Source organism: Agelaius phoeniceus, chromosome 38 (genome assembly GCF_051311805.1).
Source record: "Agelaius phoeniceus isolate bAgePho1 chromosome 38, bAgePho1.hap1, whole genome shotgun sequence".
Classification (NCBI taxonomy): domain Eukaryota; kingdom Metazoa; phylum Chordata; class Aves; order Passeriformes; family Icteridae; genus Agelaius; species Agelaius phoeniceus.
In genome coordinates this window covers 1,159,220-1,180,261 of record NC_135304.1, presented here as the reverse complement: position 1 = coordinate 1,180,261, position 21,042 = coordinate 1,159,220, and the positions used below count along the sequence as shown (strand labels likewise).

The window sequence follows — 21,042 nt, the reverse complement described above, 5'->3', positions numbered from 1 at the left end:
TACCAGGGAGGGGTTTGGGGGCTCTGTGGGGATTTGGGGCTCTCTGTAAAGTCCCAGGGAGGGTTTGGGGGCTCTGTGGGGCTCTGGGGTCTCTGTGAAGCCCCAGGGAGGGCTTTGGGGGGGTCTGGGGGCTCTGGGGGAATTTTGGGGTCTCTGTAAAGCCCCAGGGAGGGTTTTGGGGGGATTTGGGGGTCTCTGTGAAGCCCCAGGGAGGGCTTTGGGGGGGTCTGGGGGCTCTGGGGGGATTTGGGGCTCTCTGTAAAGCCCCGGGGAGGGCTTTGGGGTCCCCCCGTACCTGCCGCACGATGCTCTTGACGCAGGGCAGGGGCAGCCCCTGGTAGTTGGATTTGATGATCCAGCGCAGCAGCTGCTGCCCCAGCACCTCCAGCACCATGCAAACATCTTGGGGGGCAGGGGGGCGGGGGCAGTCAAGGAACCCCCAGAAAACCCCTGGGACCTTCCCCACCCGTCCAAAAAAACTCGGGGTACCCTCCCCGACCCCCCCAAACAAGGATACGGACGCCGTTGACGCCCGAAATCTTGAAGTCATCGATGAGCTGCACGATGTTCTCCCGCTTGGGGTCGCTGGGGTCCGAATCCCGCACCTGGGGCACGGGGGGGGTCACGGGGTGGATTTTGGGGGTTTGGGGGTGGTCCCTGGTTTTTGGGGGGCCCGGGGGGCACTCACACATTTCAGCAGTTTGATCTCATCCAGAGCCGTCTCCGTGTATTGGGGGGCGCTTTTCACCACCTTCAGCGCCACGAAGCGTTTCCTCCTGCCCAAAGGAAAGCAGAGGGGGGGAACCCCCGGCCGCACCCCCCCCAAAAAAAAAAAATAAAATAAAATTCCAGGGGAGCCCCCCCCAAAACCCTGAACCCCCCCACACACACCCACCCTCAGGGTGTCCCCGCACTCACCGCAGGTCCCAGCAGAGCCACACGGTGGAGAAATGGCCCCAGCCCAGCTTGCGAACCACGTGGTAGCGCCCGTGGAAAAGGTCCCCGATCCGAACCGGGTAATACCCGCCTGGGGAGGGGCCGGAATTGTCACTCTGGGGTTCGGGGACCCCCCCAGAACAGCCCCGAAAGGAGCGGGGTGTCCCCACCTTTGCAGTAATCGCGGGGATCCTCCTGCTCGCCCTCGTCGGAGCCCAGCAGGGACTCGGGCAGCGATGGCGGCGCCGGGGGGGGGTCTGGGGACGCCTCGCCGGGGGGGCTGGGGGTCCTGAGGGGTGGGGGGGGGGCAGCAAAGCTGAGACCCCCCCCCCCCATGGCCGGGCCAGAGACCCCCAGCGCCCAGCACAGCCCGACTTTGGACCCCTCCCCAAAATCTGGAACCTTCGGGGGTCTCCTCTGGAACTTTTAGGGGTTTCCTCTCTGCCCCCCCCCTCCCCAAAATCTGCTCCCTTTGGGGGTCTCTTCTCTACCACCCCCTCCCCAAAATCTGGAACTTTTAGGGGTCTCCTCTATGCCACCCCCTCCCCAAAATCTCGAACTTTCAGGGGTCTCCTCTCTACCACCCCCTCCCCAAAATCTGGAACCTTTGGGGGTCTCCTCTCTGCCACCCCCTCCCCAAAATCTGCTCCCTTCGGGGGTCTCTTCTCTACCACCCCCTCCCCAAAAATTGGAACCTTCGGGATCTCCTCTGGAACTTTCGGGGTCTTCTCTCTGCCACCCCCTCCCCAAAATCTGGAACCTTCGGGGGTCTCTTCTCTACCCACCCCTCCCCAAAATCTGCTCCGTTCAGGGGTCTCTTCTCTACCACCCCCTCCCCAAAATCTGGAACCTTCGGGGATCTCCTCTGGAACTTTCGGGGTCTCTTCTCTGCCACCCCTCCCCAAAATCTGCTCCCTTCAGGGGTCTCCTCTCTGTCTCCCTCTCCCCAAAATCTGGAACTTTCAGGGTCTCCTCTGGAACTTTTAGGGGTCTCCTCTCTGCCTCCCTCTCCCCAAAATCTGGAACCTTCAGGGGTCTCCTCTCTACCACCTCCCCTCCCCAAAATCTGCTCCCTTTGAGGGTCTCCTCTCTGCACCCCCCTCCCCAAAATCTGCTCACTTTGGGGGTCTCTTCTCTACCACCCCCTCCCCAAAATCTGCTCCCTTTGGGGGTCTCTACCACCCCCTCCCCAAAATCTGCTCCCTTCGGGGGTCTCCTCTCTGCCCCCCCATACCTGGTCCCTTCAGGGGTCTCCCCCATGCTTGGGGCGGGGGGATCCCAGGGTGGTCCCACAGCACCAAAGGAGCCGGGAATGGTCCCAGGGGAGCGCTGGGAGGCCCCAGAGGCCCCCCCGAGCTGTGGGGGGGGGCAGGTGCGGGGCATTCTGGGCCATCACCCCCCCAAAATAGAAATGACCTCAAGGGCCCCCGGCCCCGCGGGGCTAAAAATAGCCCTGGAGGGGGAGGGGCAGCTCGGAATGTCCCCCCCCCATCCCCTAAAAAGGGGGGGCTCTGCTCGTGTGTGTGTGTCCCCCTCCCCATTCTGGGTAAGGGTCGTGGCCCCGCTCACCCCCCCCTCCCCCTCACCTTGGGGGTGCTTTGGGTTTTTTGTCCTTTTTGCGTTTTCTCCTTCTCCTGACGTGATCTGAGGAGGGGATTTGGGGGTCACGGGGATGTGGGGGGGGGGGGGGGCACAGTATCCCAGACCCCCTTGTGTCCCACCCCAAAATCCACCGTGTGCCCCCAGCCCCAAAATCCACCGTCCCCCAACTCTCAAATGTGCCCTCAGGGACCCCCAGAATCTCCCAAAAATCCTCAGGGCTCCAATTTCCCCTGAGGGACCCCCATTTTCTCCTCACACTCCCCCTCCCATCATAGGGGACCCCCATTTTCCCCTCGTGCCTCCCCCAAATGCTCAGGACCCTCCTCACGCTCCCCCTCCCCCTCCTGAGGGACCCCATTTTCCCCTCAGGATCCCCATTTTCCCTTCTCAAATCCCGTTTTCCTCTCAGAACACCCCTCACAAACCCCATTTTTCCCCTCACAAACCCCATTTTCCCCTCAGGACACCCCTCACAAACCCCATTTTCCCCTCACAAATCCCATTTCCCCACTCACAACCCCCATTTTCCCCTCACAAATCCCATTTCCCCACTCACAACCCCCATTTTCCCCCTCACAAACCCCATTTTCCCCCTTTCAGATCCCATTTTCCCCTCACAAACCCCATTTTCCCCTCACAAATCCCATTTTTCCCCTCACAAACTCCATTTTTCCCCTCACAAATCCCATTTTTCCCCTCACAAACTCCATTTTTCCCCTCACAAACCCCATTTTCCCCTCAGACCCCCGCCCCTCACCGGGCCCCCCGCGCAGCTCCATTCCCCGCGCTCGCCCCCGCTCCGCGCGTGGCGCCCCCTGGCGGCCGGGGAAAGGGGCGGAGCAACTGCACAAGCTCCGCCCACCGACCAATGAGAAGCCGCCATGAGGTGCTGGCCACGCCTCGAACCACGCCCCGTTGTCGCCATGGAAACGCGGCCTAGCGCGACGCCGCCTGGCGGTCCCGCGCCGATTTGTCGCGATATAACGAGACCCAACCTCCCCCGATATTTTCTGTATCGCGACAGCACCCGCAGAGCCCCGACAGCCCTCAAACCCCCCGGATATCGCTTGGGTCAGGCAGCGCTGCGGTCCCGGCGCGCCCAAAGTGACGCCACCCTCTCATTCCCGCCCTCACCGCTAATTGGCTGCCGCCGCCACCACCGCGTCATCCGAGCGCGACGCATCACCATGGCAACCGCGGAGTAAACACGGAAGTCCCCAAAACCAGGCCCGGGATCCCCAAAATCGCGGCGAGACCCCCAAAAAACGCAAATCCACACCCCCCCCTTTCCTTTCCCAGGGACCCCTAAGGGCCTGGGGACCCCCCCAGTGCCTGTCCGGGGGGGTGGGAGAGGGGGCCGAGCCCCCCACGAACAGACGGGGCCAGGGGGCTGCTGGGCATGAGTTTAATACCGGGGTGCGGGGGATGTGGGGGGCAGCACCCCCGGACCCCCTTCCCCCCCCCTCCCCTCCCCCCCAGGTGCTGATATTCAGGAGAGGGGGGAGGGGCAGAGTGAGGACCCCTCCCCCCGCCCCCTTTTTTGCCCCCCCGCCCCCCCTTTCCCATCCCCCAAAACAGCAAAATCCCACGGTGGTTTGGGGGGAGGGGAGGGGAGAGGGAGGGGAAGAAAGAGGAGACCCTAGAAAAAAAAAAAAATACCAGCCCCTCCCCCAGCATTCCCCCAGTCATTTTGAGGAGGGGTCTTCTCCATCTTCATCTTCATCTTCATCATCATCTTCTCTTCCCCCCCCCCAACAAAAAATCAGCCGAGGTTCATCCGCGGCGTCCAGCGCTGTGTCCCCCTCCCCCATTTTTGCTGGGGGGTTTTTTTGTGTCACCCCCAAACTCAGAGCCCCCCCAGCCCCGCACCGAGAGTCCCTTGGGGGGTTTTTTTTTTTTTGAGGAGGGGGAGGTGGGAATTGGGGAGGGGGGGGGTCGGGGTCAGCCTTGGTTTTTTCGCCTTTTTTTGTTTTTTTTTTTGGTTGTTGGTTTTTTTTGTTTTTGTTTTTTTGGGTGGGTGGGAGGGGAGGGGTGGGGGGTCCGGAGGGTCTCTCTTGGGGGGGGTTTTGGGGGTGTTTTGGGGGTGTTTTTTGGGGGCGGGGGGGTCGCAGTCCGGGGGTTCAATATCAACTCTTGTCGGCGGCGGGGTCTCTGTGGCGCGAGGTTTTCATGGTCTCCAGGTACTCCTGCTGCGACACCGCCAGCACCGACGCCAGGATCTCGTCGTCCTCCCAGTCGTTCAGGCCTGGGGAGGGAGGGGGGGAAAAACCCCCAAAAAAATTAAAAATTTCAATTTGGAGATGGTTGGGGGTTTGGGGGAAAAAAATTTGGAAGCTGTGGATGCAGCCCGGGTATTGAAATCGGGGTGAATTTGGGCTCTAAAAATGGGAAAAAAAAAGGAGAAATCCACCCCAGAATGGAGTTGGACACGTCCCAGTTGTTGGACACTTCCTAGTTGTTGGGCACCCAAAATTTTCATTACATGAGCCCAGGAGTAAAAGTTCCTGCCCTAAACTTCATGCCGAGTCTCCAAAATGATCCTAAGTTCCCCAAAATGACCTTAAACCCCACCAAAATGACCCTAAATATTCTCAAATTATTATAGACCCCCAAAACGACCCTAAATCACCCCCAAAACAACCATAAAACACCCCAAAACCGCCCCAAAACAACCATAAAACAACCCTAAATCCCCCAAAACAACCCTAAAATGCCCCAAAATCCCCTCAAAACAGCCCAGTCCTCCAAAATCCCTCAAAAGCCTCCAAAATCCCCCTCAAAACAACCCAAAATCCACCAAGACCAACCCAAAATCCCCCTAAACCACCCCAAAATAACCCAGAATCCCCTAAAACCCCCCAAAACAACCATAAAACCCCCCAAAATCCTCCAAAACAACCCCAAAAGTCTCCAAAATCCCCCTCAAAACAATCCAAAAACGCCCCAAACCAACCCAAAACAATCCCAAATCCACCAAAACCAACCCGAAATCCCCCTCAAAACACCCCAAAATCCCCTAAAACACCCCCAAAACAGCCCACAACCCCCCAAAACAACTCGAAATCCCCCCAAAACAACCCAAAATCCACCAAAACCAACCCAACAACGCCCCAAAACCCCCCTCAAAACGCCCCAAAATCCTCCAAGAGCAACCCAAAATCCCCCTAAAACACCCCAAAATCCCCTAAAACACCCCTAAAACAGCCCGCAACCCCCAAAAAAACAACCCTAAAAGCCCCCAAAACAACCCAACAACGCCCCAAACCCCCCCCCCAAACGCCCCTAAATCCCCCTCAAAACAACCCAAAATCTCCCTCAAACGCCCCAAAATCCCCCTCAAAACAACCCTAAATTCCCCCAAACGCCCCTAAATCCCCCCAAAACGCCCCTAAATCCCCCCAAACGCCCCTAAATCCCCCTCAAAACAACCCGAAATCCACCAAAACCAACCCAAAACTCCCCCCAAAACCAACCCAAAACTCCCCTAAAACACCCCAAAATCCCCTAAAACACCCCTAAAACAGCCCGCAACCCCCAAAAAACCAACCCTAAAATCCCCCAAAACAACCCAAAATCTTCCCAAACCAACCCAAAATCCCCCTAAAACACCCCAAAATCCCCTAAAACACCCCCAAAACAGCCCGCAACCCCCCAAAACCAACCCTAAAACCCCCCAAACCAACCCCAAATCCCCCCAAAACAACTCGAAATACCCCCAAATCCAACCCCAAATCCCCCCAAAACCAACCCCAAATCCCCCCGAAACCAACCCAAAATCCCCCCAAAACAACCCAAAAATGCCCCAAAATCCCCCAAAACCAACCCAAAATCCCCCCAGCCGCCCCCAAACCGCGGCTGCGTCGCTCACCGAAGGCGGTCGGGGACATTTGCTGCATGATGGCGCGGCACTCGAGCGCGGGGTACAGCGACACCAGCGGGGGCGTGGCCCGGCCGCCCCCCGCCCCCAGCTGGCTGCTGGTCCCTGGGGGGGCATTTGGGGTTAGGGACCCCCCAAAAACCCCAAAACCCCAAATTCGGGTCAGGGATCCCCCAAAAACCCAAATATGGACCCCTCCAAATCCCCCTGCCCCCAGCTGGCTGCTGGTCCCTGGGGGGGGCACTTGGGGTTAGGTACCCCCCAAAAACCCCAAAATTGGGGTCAGGGATCCCCCAAAAACCCAAATATGGGCCCCCCCAAATCCCCCAACCCCCAGCTGGCTGCTGGTCCCTGGGGGGGCATTTGGGGTTAGGGACCCCCCAAAAACCCCAAAAACCCAAATTGGGATCAGGGACCCCCCAAAAACCCCAAAATTGGGGTCAGGGATCCCCCAAAAAACCCAAATATGGGCCCCCAAATCCCCCAACCCCCAGCTGGCTGCTGGTCCCTGGGGGGGAATTTGGGGTTAGGGACCCCCCCGAAAACCCCAAAAACCCAAATACGGGGTTAGAGACCCCCAGAAATCCCAAAACCCCAAATATGCAGTCAAGGATCCCCCAAGAACCCCAAATCCCCCCGCCCCCAGCTGGCTGCTGGTCCCTGGGAGGGGGAGCAGGGTCAGGGAGCCCCCAAAAACCCAAATTGGGGTCAGGGATCCCCCAAAAATCCAAATATGGGGCCCCCCAAATCCCCCCGCCCCCAGCTGGCTGCTGGTCCCTGGGGGGGGGGGGGGAGCAGGGTCAGGGACCCCCCAAAAACCCCAAATTGGGGTCAGGGATCCCCCAAAAACCCAAATATGGGCCCCCCCAAATCCCCCCGCCCCCAGCTGGCTGCTGGTCCCTGGGGGGTAATTTGGGGTCAGGGACCCCCCAAAAACCCCAAAAACCCAAATTGGGATCAGGGACCCCCCAAAACCCCAAAATTGGGGTCAGGGATCCCCCAAAAACCCCAAATCCCCCCGCCCCCAAATCCTCCCGCCCCCAGCTGGCTGCTGATCCCTGGGGGGGCATTTGGGGTTAGGGACCCCCCAAAAACCCCAAAATTGGGGTTAGAGACCCCCAAAAAACCCCAAATCCACCCCCGGCTGGGGTCACGGACCCCCCAAATCCCAAACCCCTACCTGAAGTAAGGGACCCCCCCTCAAACCCCACATTTGGAATCAGGGACCCCCACCCCAGACCCCAAATCCATCCTTATCCCCCAATCCCAGTCTGGGGTCCCAGTATCCCCCAGTAAGTCCCAGTTTGGGGTCCCAGTATCCCCCAGTCCCAGTTTGGGGTCCCAGTATGCCCCAAATCCCAGTTTAGGGTCCCAGTATCCCCCAGTCCCAGTCTGGGGAGATCCCAGTGCCTCATTAACCCCCCAGCACCCCAAAACCCCCCAGTAAGTCCCAGTTTGGGCTCCCAGTGCCCCCAGTTCAGGCTCCCAGTGCCCCCAGTTTAGGCTCCCAGTTTGGGCTCCCAGTTTGGGCTCCCAATCCCCCCAGTTTGGGCTCCCAGTCCCCCCAGTTTGTGCTCCCAGTCCCCCCAGTTTAGGCTCCCAGTCCCCCCAGTTAAGGCTCCCAGTGCCCCCAGTTTGTGCCCCCAATTTGCCCCAGTTTGCCCAAGTTTGTGCTCCCAGCCCCCCCAGTTTAGGCTCCCAGTGCCCCCCAGTTTAGGCTCCCAGTTTGTGCTCCCAGTGCCCCCAGTTTGGGCTCCCAGTTCCCCCAGTTTGCCCCCAGTTTAGGCTCCCAGCCCCCCCAGTTTGTGCCCCCAGTTTGCCCCAGTTTGTGCTCCCAGCCCCCCCAGTTTGCCCCAGTTTGTGCCCCCAATTTGCCCCAGTTTGTGCTCCCAGCCCCCCCAGTTTGCCCCAGTTTGCGCCCCCAGTTTGCCCCAGTTTGTGCTCCCAGCCCCCCCAGTTTGCCCCAGTTTGTGCCCCCAGTCCCACCTGGGGCGCAGGGCGAGGGGGGTTTTCCGGCGGGGGGGGCTCCGGGCGAGGGGGGTTTGGGGCCGGGGGTCTCGGGGTGCAGCCCGGGGTGCTCGGGGGAGGGGGCGGCGCTGCGGGGCCGGGGCGAGCGGCCGCTCCACTCCTCCAGGCCAGAGGCGGCCGCTGCCGTGGCCGAGCTGCACGTGGCGCTGGCCTTGCGTGGCTGTGGGGACAGAAGGGGACACCAGAGTGACCACAGAGTGACCATAGGGGTCAGAGGCCGCTCCACTCCTCCAGGCCAGAGGCGGCCGCTGCCGTGGCCGAGCTGCACGTGGCGCTGGCCTTGCGCGGCTGTGGGGACACAGAGAGTGACCACAGTGACCAGAGAGTGACCACAGTGACCATAGAGTGACCACAGAGTGACCACAGAGTGACCACAGTGACCACAGTGACCATAGAGTGACCAGAGTGACCATAGAGTGACCATAGGGGTCAGCGGCCGCTCCACTCCTCCAGGCCAGAGGCGGCCGCTGCCGTGGCCGAGCTGCACGTGGCGCTGGCCTTGCGCGGCTGTGGGGACAGAAGGGGACACCAGAGTGACCACAGAGTGACCATAGAGTGATCAGAGTGATCACAGTGACCATAGAGTGATCAGAGTGACCATAGAGTGACCATAGGGGTCAGCGGCCGCTCCACTCCTCCAGGCCAGAGGCGGCCGCTGCTGTGGCCGAGCTGCACGTGGCGCTGGCCTTGCGCGGCTGTGGGGACACAGAGAGCGACCACAGTGACCAGAGAGCGACCACAGTGACCAGAGTGACCAGAGAGTGACCACAATGTGACCACAGTGACCATAGAGTGATCAGAGTGACCATAGAGTGACCACAGTGACCACAGAGTGACCACAGTGACCACAGAGTGACCATAGGGGTCAGAGGCCGCTCCACTCCTCCAGGCCAGAGGCGGCCGCTGCTGTGGCCGAGCTGCACGTGGCGCTGGCCTTGCGCGGCTGTGGGGACACAGAGTGACCACAGTGACCATAGAGTGACCACAGTGACCACAGAGTGACCACAATGACCATAGAGTGACCACAGAGTGACCAGATTGACCACAGAGTGACCACAGTGACCATAGAGTGACCACAGTGACCACAGAGTGACCAGAGTGACCATAGGGGTCAGCGGCCGCTCCACTCCTCCAGGCCAGAGGCGGCCGCTGCCGTGGCCGAGCTGCACGTGGCGCTGGCCTTGCGCGGCTGTGGGGACACAGAGAGTGACCACAGTGACCAGAGAGTGACCACAGTGACCATAGAGTGACCACAGAGTGACCACAGTGTGACCACAGAGTGACCATAGAGTGACCAGAGTGACCATAGAGTGATCAGAGTGACCATAGAGTGACCATAGAGTGACCACAGAGTGACCACAGTGTGACCATAGGGGTCAACGGCCACTCCACTCCTCCAGGCCAGAGGCAGCCGCCGCCGTGGCCGAGCTGCACGTGGCGCTGGCCTTGCGCGGCTGTGGGGACACAGAGTGACCAGAGTGACCATAGAGTGACCACAGAGTGACCACAGAGTGACCACAGTGACCATAGAGTGACCACAGAGTGACCACAGTGACCACAGTGACCATAGAGTGACCATAGGGGTCAGCGGCCGCTCCACTCCTCCAGGCCAGAGGCGGCCGCTGCCATGGCCGAGCTGCACATGGCGCTGGCCTTGCGCGGCTGTGGGGACACAGAGTGACCAGAGTGACCACAGAGTGACCACAGAGTGACCACAGTGACCATAGAGTGATCAGAGTGACCATAGAGTGACCACAGAGTGACCACAGAGTGACCACAGTGACCATAGAGTGATCAGAGTGACCACAGAGTGACCACAGAGTGACCACAGAGCGACCACAGTGACCACAGAGTGACCACAGTGACCACAGTGACCACAGAGTGACCACAGAGTGACCATAGAGTGACCATAGGGGTCAGTGGCCGCTCCACTCCTCCAGGCCACTGGCCGTGGCCATGGTGGGGCTGTGGGGACACCAGGGGACACCAGGTGCTCATGGGGACAGCAATGGGGACACCAAGGGAGGGCAGTGACACTGATGGTGACAGGGATGGTGACACCAGGGATGGCAGGGACATGGATGGTGACAGGGATGGTGACATGGATGGTGACACAGGCGGTGACACGGACGGTGACACCAGGGACACTGATGGTGACAATGATGGTGAAGGGATGGGATGGTGACACCAATGGTGACAGGGATGGTGACAGGGACAATGACAAGGACGCTGACACCAATGTGACAGGGATGGTGACACCCATGGTGACAGGGATGGTGACACCAGGGACACTGATGGTGACACCGATGGTGACACCAGGGGCTCACAGGGACATGGTGGTGACAGGGATGGTGACACCAGGGACACTGATGGTGACACTGACAGTGACACCAGGGGCCCACAGGGACATGGATGGTGACAGGGACAGTGACACCAGGGACACTGATGGTGACACTGATGGTGACCATCAGGTGACCACTAGGGGCTCACAGGGACATGGATGGTGACAGGGACGGTGACACCGATGGTGACACCAGGGGCCCACAGGGACATGGATGGTGACATGGATGGTGACACCAGGGGCTCACAGGGACACCGATGGTGACAGGGATGGTGACACCAGGGACCCATAGGAACATGGATGGTGACATGGATGGTGACACTGACAGTGACACCAGGGGCCCACAGGGACATGGATGGTGACAGGGACGGTGACACCGATGGTGACACCAGGGGCTCACAGGGACACGGATGGTGACAGGGACGGTGACAGGGACGGTGACACCGATGGTGACACCAGGGGCCCACAGGGACAGGGACGGTGACACTGACAGTGACACCAGGGGCTCACAGGGACACCGATGGTGACACTGACGGTGACACCAGGGGCCCACAGGGACACCGATGGTGACACTGACGGTGACATCAGGGGCTCACAGGGACATGGATGGTGACAGGGACGGTGACACCAGGGGCCCACAGGGACATGGATGATGACAGGGACGGTGACAGGGACAGTGACAGGGATGGTGACACCAGGGGCTCACAGGGACACCGATGGTGACAGGGACGGTGACACCAGGGGCCCACAGGGACACGGACGGTGACACTGACAGTAACACCAGGGGCCCACAGGGACACGGATGGTGACACTGATGGTGACACCAGGGACACTGACGGTGACAGGGACGGTGACAGGGCCGGTGCCACGTCAGCGCTGTCCCCACCTGCCGCGCCTGCTTCTCCTGGTCGCGCAGCCACTGCAGGTAGGACTCGCGGGCCACCTGCTCCTCGATGGCCTCGTTGGTGGCCTCCCAGTCGGTGGCGCGCTTCTTGTCCTCCAGCATCTGCTGCTCGATCCACGACTCCTCCGACGTCTTGATGGCGCTCTTCATCAGAGACTGCTCCGCCAGCTGGGGACACGGGGACATGAGGGGACAGTGGGGACATTGGGGACACCAGGGACGTGAGGGGACAGCAGGGACAGAGGGGACAGCAGGGACGTGAGGGGACACGGGGACAGCGGGGACGTGAGGGGACAGCGGGGACACCAGGGACGTGAGGGGACACAGGGATGTGAGGGGACAGCGGGGACATTGGGGACACCAGGGACGTGAGGGGACACGGGGACAGCGGGGACGTGAGGGGACAGCAGGGACAGCAGGGACAGAGGGGACAGCAGGGACGTGAGGGGACACGGGGACAGCGGGGACGTGAGGGGACAGCGGGGACGTGAGGGGACACGGGGACAGTGGGGACACCAAGGATGTGAGGGGACAGCGGGGACAGCGGGGACGTGAGGGGATGTGAGGGGACAGCGGGGACGTGAGGGGACACTGGGGACAGCGGGGACGTGAGGGGACACTGGGGACAGCGGGGACGTGAGGGGACAGCAGGGACAGAGGGGACAGCAGGGACGTGAGGGGACACGGGGACAGCTGGGACGTGAGGGGACACGGGGACATGAGGGGACACGGGGACATGAGGGGACACGGGGACAGCAGGGACGTGAGGGGACACCGGGGACAGCGGGGATGTGAGGGGACAGCAGGGACAGAGGGGACAGCGGGGACAGAGGGGACCTTGGGCACACCAGGACATGAGGGACACGGGGGACACTGGGAACATGGGGGACACTGGGGACACCAGGGATGTGAGGGGACAGCAGGGACAGTGGGGACACCAGGGACCTTGGGCACACCAGGACATGAGGGACACGGGGGACACTGGGGACATTGGGGATAACTGGGACACTGGGGGACATGAGGGGACAGCGGGGACACTGGGGACAGCGGGGACGTGAGGGGACACTGGGGACACCAGGGATGTGAGGGGACAGCGGGGACACCAGGGACAGCGGGGACCTGAGGGGACACCGGGGATGTGAGGGGACACTGGGGACAGTGGGGACGTTGGGCACACCAGGACACGAGGGACACGGGGGATACTGGGAACATGGGGGACATTGGGGATATTGGGACACTGGGGGACATGAGGGGACAATGGGGACACCGGGACATTGGAGACACTGGGGACACAAGGGGACATGGGGACATGAGGGGACATTGGGGACACTGGGGACACAAGGGGACACCAGGGACAGACAGGGGACACTGTGGGGACACCGTGGGACATGCAGGGGTCCCAGCCCCATGGAAAGGGGGCTCAGGGATGGTCCCACCCCCCAAATCAAGGCCCCCAGATCCCAAATTGAGGGTCCCAGCCCCCAAATCTGACACCCCAGACCCCAAATTTGGGATCCCACCCCCCAAATCAAGGCCCCCAGACCCCAAAGTGGGGGTCCCCTTGTCCCATACCCCCAGTTTGAAGGAGGGCAGCCCCAGCCCCATAGAAAGGGGGGCTCAGGGATGGAATGAGGGGCTCAGGGACAGTCCCCAGACCTCAAATTGGGGGTCCCACAGTCCCCAGACCTCAAATTGGGGGTCCCACCCCCCCAAATCAAGGCCCCCAGACCCCAAACTGGGGGTCCCACCCCCCAAATCAAGGCCTCCAAACCCCAAACTGGGGGTCCCACCCCCCAAATCAAGGCCCCCAGACCCCAAATTGGGGGTCCCACCCTCCAAATCAGACTCCCCAGACCTCAAATTGGGGGTCCCAGCCCCCAAATCAAGGCCTCCAGACCCCAAAGTGGGGATCCCACCCACCCAAATCTGACACCCCAGACCCCAAAGTGGGGGTCCCCTTGTCCTGTACCCCCAGTTTGAAGGAGGGCAGCCCCAGCCCCACAGAAAAGGGGGCTCAGGGATGGAAAGGGGGGCTCAGGGCGAGTCCCCAGACCCCAAATTGGGGGTCCCAGCCCCCAAATCAAGGCCTCCAAACCCCAAACTGGGGGTCCCACCCCCCAAATCAAGGCCTCCAGACCCCAAAGTGGGGGTCCCACCCCCCAAATCTGACACCCCAGACCCCAAAGTGGGGGTCCCACCCCCCAAATCTGACACCCCAGACCCCAAAGTGGGGGTCCCCTTGTCCCGTACCCCCAGTTTGAAGGAGGGCAGCCCCAGCCCCACAGAAAGGGGGGCTCAGGGACAGTACCCAGACCCCAAATTGGGGGTCCCACCCACCCAAATCTGACACCCCAGACCCCAAAGTGGGGGTCCCCTTGTCCCGTACCCCCGGTTTGAAGGAGGGCAGCCCCAGCCCCACGCCGATGGTGGCCTTGTTGGGGTTCACCACGGAGTTGTAGTGGATGTTGCGGTGGTAGCTGACCCGGATGGGCTCGTCCTCGTTGTGCTGGATCCCGTGGAAGGTGTTGATGGGCTCTGGGGCACCCCAAAAATGACACAGCACCCCAAAAAATACAGGTGAGAGCCTTGGAAAAACAGCTGGGATCCTAAAAAACTGCCTGGGAAACCCGAAAATCCGGATAGGATCCCCAGAAATTCAAATGGGGATTCACAGAAACAGATGGGACCCCAAAAAATGCAGATGGGACCCCAAAAATACAGATGGGACCCCAAAAATACAGATGGGATCTCAAAATAGAGATGGCACCCCAAAAATACAGATGGGATCTAAATTACAGATGGGTCCCCAAATATACAGATGGGACCCCAAAATACAGATGGGGCCCCAAAAATACAGATGGGATCTAAAATTCAGATGGCACCCCAAAAATACAGATGGGACCCCAAAATACAGATGGGATCTAAAGTACAGATAGCACCCCAAAATACAGATGGGGCCCCAAAAATACAGATGGGATCTCAAAATAGAAATGGCACCCCAAAAATTCAGATGGGACCCCAGAATACACGTGGGGCCCTAAAATAACAGATGGCACCCCAAAAATCCAGATGAAATCCTGGAAAAAACAGCTGGGATCCCAAAAAAACTGCCTGGGACCCCAAAACAGCACCTGGGACACCCCAAAAACCAGCTGGGACCTCCAGAATGGCACCTTGGACCCCTCCCCATTGATTCCAGTTCCTCAGGGACCCCTCCCCACAGCTCCCAGCGCCCATGGGACCCCTCCCCACAGCTCCCAGTTCCTCAGGGACCCCTCCCCAGTGCTCCCAGTGCCTCAGGAACCCCTCCCCAATAACCTCAGTTCCTCAGGGACCCCTTCCCATTGATCCCAGCTCCTCAGGGACCCCTCCCCATTGCTCCCCATCACTCTGGGTCCCCCATGGCTCCTCAGGGACCCCTCCCCATTGATCCCAGTTCCTCAGGGACCCCTCCCCAGTGCTCCCCATCACTCTGGTCCCCCGTGGCTCCTCAAGGACCCCTCCCCAATAACCCCAGTTCCTCAGGGACCCCTCCCCAATAACCCCAGCACCCATGGGACCCCCTCCCCACAGCTCCCAGTTCCTCAGGGACCCCTCCCCATTGATCCCAGTTCTTCAGGGACCCCTCCCCATTGATCCCAGTTCTTCAGGGACCCCTCCCCATTGATCTCAGTTCCTCAAGGACCCCTCCCCATTGATCCCAGCTCCTCAGGGACCCCTCCCCATTGATCCCAGTGCCTCAGGGACCCCTCCCCAGTAACCCCAGCACCCATGGGACCCCCTCCCCACAGCTCCCAGTTCCTCAGGGACCCCTCCCCATTGATCCCAGTTCCTCAAGGACCCCTCCCCATTGATCCCAGTTCCTCAAGGACCCCTCCCCATTGATCCCAGTTCCTCAGGGACCCCTCCCCATTGATCCCAGTTCTTCAGGGACCCCTGCCCATTGATCTCAGTTCCTCAGGGACCCCTTCCCAATAACCCCAGCACCCATGGGACCCCCTCCCCACAGCCCCCAGTTCCTCAGGGACCCCTCCCCATTGATCCCAGTTCCTCAGGGACCCCTCCCCAGCGCTCCCCATCACTCTGGGTCCCCCATGGCTCCTCAGAGACCCCTCCCCAATAACCTCAGCACCCATGGGACCCTCTCCCCAATAACCCCAGTGCCCGTGGGACCCCTCCCCATTGATCCCAGTTCCTCAGGGACCTCTCCCCACAGTTCCCCATCACTCTGGGTCCCCCATGGCTCCTCAGGGACCCCTCCCCAATAACCCCAGTGCCTGTGGGACCCCTCCTCATTGATCCCAGTTCTTCAGGGACCCCTCCCCATTGATCCCAGTTCCTCCCCAGTGCTCCCAGTGCCCATGGGACCCCTCCCCATTGATCCCAGTTCCTCAGGGACCCCTCCCCAATAACGCCAGCACCCATGGGACCCCCTCCCCACAGCTCCCAGCGCCCATGGGACCCCCTCCCCATTGACCCCAGCTCCTCAGGGACCCCTCCCCATTGATCCCAGTTCCTCAGGGACCCCTCCCCAGTGCTCCCCATCACTCTGGTCCCCCGTGGCTCCTCAAGGACCCCTCCCCAATAACCCCAGTTCCTCAGGGACCCCTCCCCATTGATCCCAGTTTCTCAGGGACCCCTCCCCAGTAACCCCAGCACCCATGGGACCCCCTCCCCACAGCTCCCAGTTCCTCAGGGACCCCTCCCCATTGATCTCAGTTCCTCAGGGACCCCTACCCATTGATCCCAGTTCCTCAGGGACCCCTCCCCAATAACCTCAGCACCCATGGGACCCTCTCCCCAATAACCCCAGTGCCCGTGGGACCCCTCCCCATTGATCCCAGTTCCTCAGGGACCCCTCCCCACAGGTCTCCATCACTCTGGGTCCCCCATGGCTCCTCAGGGACCCCTCCCCATTGATCCCAGTTCCTCAGGGACCCCTCCCCATTGATCCCAGTTCCTCAGGGACCCCTCCCCATTGATCCCAGTTCTTCACGGACCCCTCCCCATTGATCCCAGTTCCTCCCCAGTGCTCCCAGCGCCCATGGGACCCCTCCCCAGTAATCCCAGCACCCATGGGCCCCCTCCCCGGCGCTCCCAGTCTCACCAGTGCCGTACTGGTAGACCTCCACGGGCCGGTTGTACATCTCGGCCATGGCCTGCATCTCGATGTGGTTCCCGTGGCAGGTGCTCTTGCGCTTGCGGTTGATGTAGGTGGTGAAATCCTCCGTGACGTAATTGGAGAAATAATCGGCGTTCTTCATCTGGGGACACACGGGGGACGTGGTGGGGACACACTGGGGACACTGGGGACAGGCTGGGGACACAAGGGACAGGCTGAGGGAGCCCTGGGGACACAGGGCACACACTGGGGACAGGCTGGGGACACACTGGGGACAGGCTGGGGACAGGTTGGGGACACAAGGGACAGGATAAGGGAGCCCTGGGGACACAGGGGACAGGCTGGGGACACAAGGGACAGGATAAGGGAGCCCTGGGGACACAGGGGACAGCTGGGGACACAAGGGACAGGCTGAGGGAGTTCTGGAGACACAAGGGACAGGCTGGGAACATGGTGGGACAAGGTGGGGACACAGGGGACAGGCTGGGAGAGGCTGGGGACATGGTGGGGACACAAGGGACAGGCTGGGGACAGGCTGGGGACAGGCTGGGGACACGGGGGACAGGCTGGGGACAGGTTGGGGACACAAGGGACAGGTTGGGGACACAAGGGACAGGCTGAGGGAGCCCTGGGGACACAGGGCACACACTGGGGACAGGCTGGGGACACAGGGGGACAGGCTGGGGAGAGGCTGGGGACACAGGGGACAGGCTGGGGACACAAGGGACAGGATAAGGGAGCCCTGGGGACACAGGGGACACAGGCTGGGGACAGGTTGAGGACACACTGGGGACAGGCTGGGGACACTGGGGACACACTGGGGACACAGGGGGACAGGCACAGCACCACTGGGGACATGCTGGGGGAGCCCTGGGGACACTGAGTTGGAGAAATAATGGGCGTTCTTCATCTGGGGACACATTGGGGACAGCTGGGGACATGGTGGGGACACAGGGGACAGGCTGGGGACACGGGGGACAGGCTGGGGACACACTAGGGACACCTGGGGACACAAGGGACAGGCTGAGGGAGCCCTGGGGACAGGCTGGGGACAGGCTGGGGACAGGCTGGGGACAGGTTGGGGACACAGGGGACAGGCTGGGGACAGGCTGGGGACAGGCTGGGGACACAGGGGACAGGCTGGGGACAGGCTGGGGACAGGCTGGGGACACAGGGGACAGGCTGGGGACAGGCTGGGGACAGGCTGGGGATACAGGGGACAGCTGGGGACACACTGGGGACAGGCTGGGACAGGCTGAGAACATGGTGGGGACACAGGGGACAGGCTGGGGACACACTAGGGACAGGCTGGGGACACACTGGGGACAGGAAAAGGGAGCCCTGGGGACACCTGGGGACAGGCTGGGGACACGGCGAGGACAGGCACAGCACCACTGGGGACACTGGGGACACACTGGGAGAGCCCTGGGGACACCGAGCTGGAGAAATAATCTACATTGTTCATCTGGGGACACATTGGGGACAGGCTGGGGACACGGGGGACAGGCTGGGACAGGCTGGGAACATGGTGGAGAGGGACACAGAACCACAGGGACAGTGGGGACACACTGGGGGAGCACTGGGGACACTGCAGGAGGGAGGAGGGAACAGCAGCCTCGTCCCCCCCAGGGTTCTGAGCACCCCCCAGCCCATCCCAGTCCCTTCCCAGTCCATCCCAGTCCCTCCCAGTCCATCCCAGTCCCTCACCAGGTAGTCCATGCAGTGCTTCCTCACCACCTCGTGCATGTCCTGGTCTCCGTACACCTGATCAGCTGCGGGAGGGGACACACAGGTGACAATTGGTGGGGGGGGGGGAGGTGGCAGTGCTTATGGGAGGGGTTTTGGGTGATTTTTGGGGTGATTTGGGGGTGATTTTGGGGGATTTTTGGGGGATTTTGGGGGATTGTTGGGGGATTTTTGGGGTGATTTTGGGTGTGATTTCAGTGGATTTTGGGTTTTTTATTGGGTGATTTTGGGGGATTTTTGGGTCTTTTTGGGGGTTATTTTGGGGCTTTTCTTGGATGATTTTTGGGGGGATTTTTGGGGTGATTTTTGGGGGGATTTTTGGGTGACTTTTGGGGTGATTTTGGGGTGATTTTGGAGGTGATTTTGGGGCTCACCCACGGCCCGGAACAGGCAGGCCCCGTCCTCCTTCATGCGTTTGATGATGAAGCCTTTCTTCTCCCGCAGAGCCTTCTCGAACCGGTGCTCCTGCTGGAGACACAGCCGGGCTCGGGGGGTCCCTTGGGGCATTGGGGGGTCCCTCAGGGGTCTGGGGGGTCCCTCGGGGCATTTGGGGGTCCCTTGGGGCATTGGGGGGTCCCTCGGGGGTCTCCCGGGGCATTTGGGGGGGACACGAGATGGGGGGAGCTGAGGGAGCCACAGGGGACGAGGGGTTGGGGTCACAAAGGGGAGAAAATGGGGGAGTTCAGGGGGGTCCTTGGGGCTGGGGGGGTCCTTTGGGGACTTGAGGGGTCCTGGGGGACAGGGAGGTTCCAGGGGTGTCACCAAGTGGGGACAGAAAGGGGACACCAGGAAATGTGGGGAGGGGTCCCAGGACAGCAGGGAAAGGGGGATCCAAGAAAACTCAGGGGACAAGGAGGGGTCTCAAAATGGGGGAGACAAAGCGGTGACAATTTGGGGACAAACAGCGACAAAAAGGGGACAACAACAACAACAACCCCGCGTGCGGAGGAGCAACAGCGCGACAACGCGGGGACACCGAACCCCGGCAGGCCCCTCGTGTCCCCTGGTGTCCCCTCAGTGTCTCCCCACTGTCCCCCTGATATCCCCTGGTATTCCCCAATGTCCCCAGGTGCCACCTGATGTCCCCACAGTGTCCCCTGGTGTCCCCCCAGTGTCTCCCTGATGTCCCCTGGTCCCCCCTCACTGTCCCTGATGTCCCCCTGGTGTCCCTAGATGCCCTCGTGCTGTCTCCAATGTCCCCTTGATGCCCCTCAGTGTCCCCCGGTGTCCCTCACTGTCCCCCAGTGTCCCCTGCTCCCCTTTCACTGTCCCCCAGGTTCTCCTCAGTGTCCCCACTGTCCCCCCTGGTGTCCCCCGATGCCCCTCAGTGTCCCCAGATGCCCCCTCGGTGTCCCTGGTGTCCCTCCCAGTGTCCCCTGATGTCCCCTGGTTCCCTCTCACTGTCCCCCAGGTTCTCCCCAGTGTCCCCAGATGCCCCCGGTGTCCCCCCGGTGTCCCCGCACCTGCTCGGCGGTGGCCGGGTCCATCTCCACCCTGCCCGCCTCGTACTCATCCTCGCTGTTGTAGCCGCCTCCCGCCTCGTCGGGCCCGGGGCTGCCGCAGCCGGGGGGTCCCAGCCCCATCCCGAGCCCGATCCCGCCGGGGCCCGAGCCCGCGGGGCCCGCGCTGGGCCCGGCCCCTCCTCGCCGCCGCCGTTTGCTGTGCCCGGGGCCTCCTCCGGCTCCGCCGCCGCAGCCGGGCCCGCGGGGCTCGGGCAGCCCCAGCGCCGCCGCCTCCAGCCCAAGCAGCGCCGCGGGGCCGTCGGTAGAACCGGGACCGCCGCTACCGGAGCCGGGCCCCGCGGGAGGAGGAGACCCGGCGGCTCCGGGCAGCCCGGCCCAGCCCCGCAGAGGCGGCGGCGGCGAGGCGCGAGGTCGCGGCCCCCCCACGCCGGGCCCGCCGGGTTCGCCGACGCCTCCGGGACCTCGCTCGGGCCCCGCGTCCGCTCCGCGCTCGGGCCCCGCGTCAGGGCCGGAATCGCCATCACCGTCGGGAGCCGGGACCGGCTTCTTCTTGGGGAGGATGGTCATGGCGGGGCGCGCATGGGGCGCGGGCGCGGCGCGGGGCTCGGGGGGCGCCGCGGGGCTCGGGGGCGCCCCCGGCGCTGAGGGGCCGCGGGCGCTGCGGCCGCCGGGGCCGTGTCAACATCAACAGCCGCGACCTCCGACCCCGCGCGCGCTTCCGCCTCGCCCGCGCCGCGCCGCGCCATTGGTCAGGGGAGGTGGAGGCGAGTTGTGATTGGCTGAGAGGGAGGAGGAAGTCCCGCCTTTCGTGTCTGCGCCTCGGTGAGGGGGAGGCGGGATGGGTGTTGCCATGGGGATGGAGGGGGAGAGCGGTGATTGGGTGAAGCGAGGAGGGAGGGAGGTGATTGGTTGGGTTTGGGGGAGGGAGGGGAGCGGTGATTGGCTGGGGGAGGTGTCGGTTTAGCGGAGGGGGAAGGAGCGGTTCGGAGTAAACGTGAGCGCTGATTGGGTGATGGGACGTCA

The 21,042-nt window shown here is 62.0% G+C and overlaps 2 protein-coding genes across 3 annotated transcripts in view; both read right to left on the bottom strand.

Annotated features, from left to right (window-relative positions):
* LOC129134588 (SRSF protein kinase 3-like) overlaps positions 1-4,559 on the bottom strand; it is a 5,538-nt gene extending 979 nt beyond the window's left edge. The window contains exons 1-7 of the mRNA XM_077172437.1: positions 3,296-4,559; positions 2,523-2,580; positions 1,107-1,225; positions 919-1,027; positions 689-776; positions 518-605; positions 278-402 (exon numbers count right to left, since the gene is read on the bottom strand). Coding sequence (XP_077028552.1) covers positions 278-402; positions 518-605; positions 689-776; positions 919-1,027; positions 1,107-1,225; positions 2,523-2,580; positions 3,296-3,317 — 609 coding nt within the window. The 5' untranslated portion in view covers positions 3,318-4,559. The remainder of the gene's footprint in view (positions 1-277; positions 403-517; positions 606-688; positions 777-918; positions 1,028-1,106; positions 1,226-2,522; positions 2,581-3,295) is intronic.
* Positions 4,560-4,633: 74 nt separating this feature from the next.
* On the bottom strand, positions 4,634-20,731 carry OTUD5 (OTU deubiquitinase 5). 2 transcript variants are annotated; one of them, XM_077172403.1, is made up of 9 exons: positions 20,020-20,731; positions 18,931-19,024; positions 18,518-18,582; positions 16,796-16,952; positions 14,075-14,223; positions 11,671-11,856; positions 8,402-8,603; positions 6,407-6,520; positions 4,634-4,783 (listed from the first exon to the last, which is right to left on the bottom strand). In XM_077172403.1, the coding sequence occupies exons 1-9, from the start codon at positions 20,584-20,586 to the stop codon at positions 4,665-4,667; spliced, it is 1,653 nt and encodes a 550-aa protein (XP_077028518.1). In that variant the 5' UTR covers positions 20,587-20,731; the 3' UTR covers positions 4,634-4,664. The 2 variants fall into 2 exon arrangements, with proteins under 2 accessions (XP_077028518.1, XP_077028519.1); XM_077172404.1 differs by having other exon boundaries at positions 18,931-19,021.
* Positions 20,732-21,042: the final 311 nt, after the last annotated feature.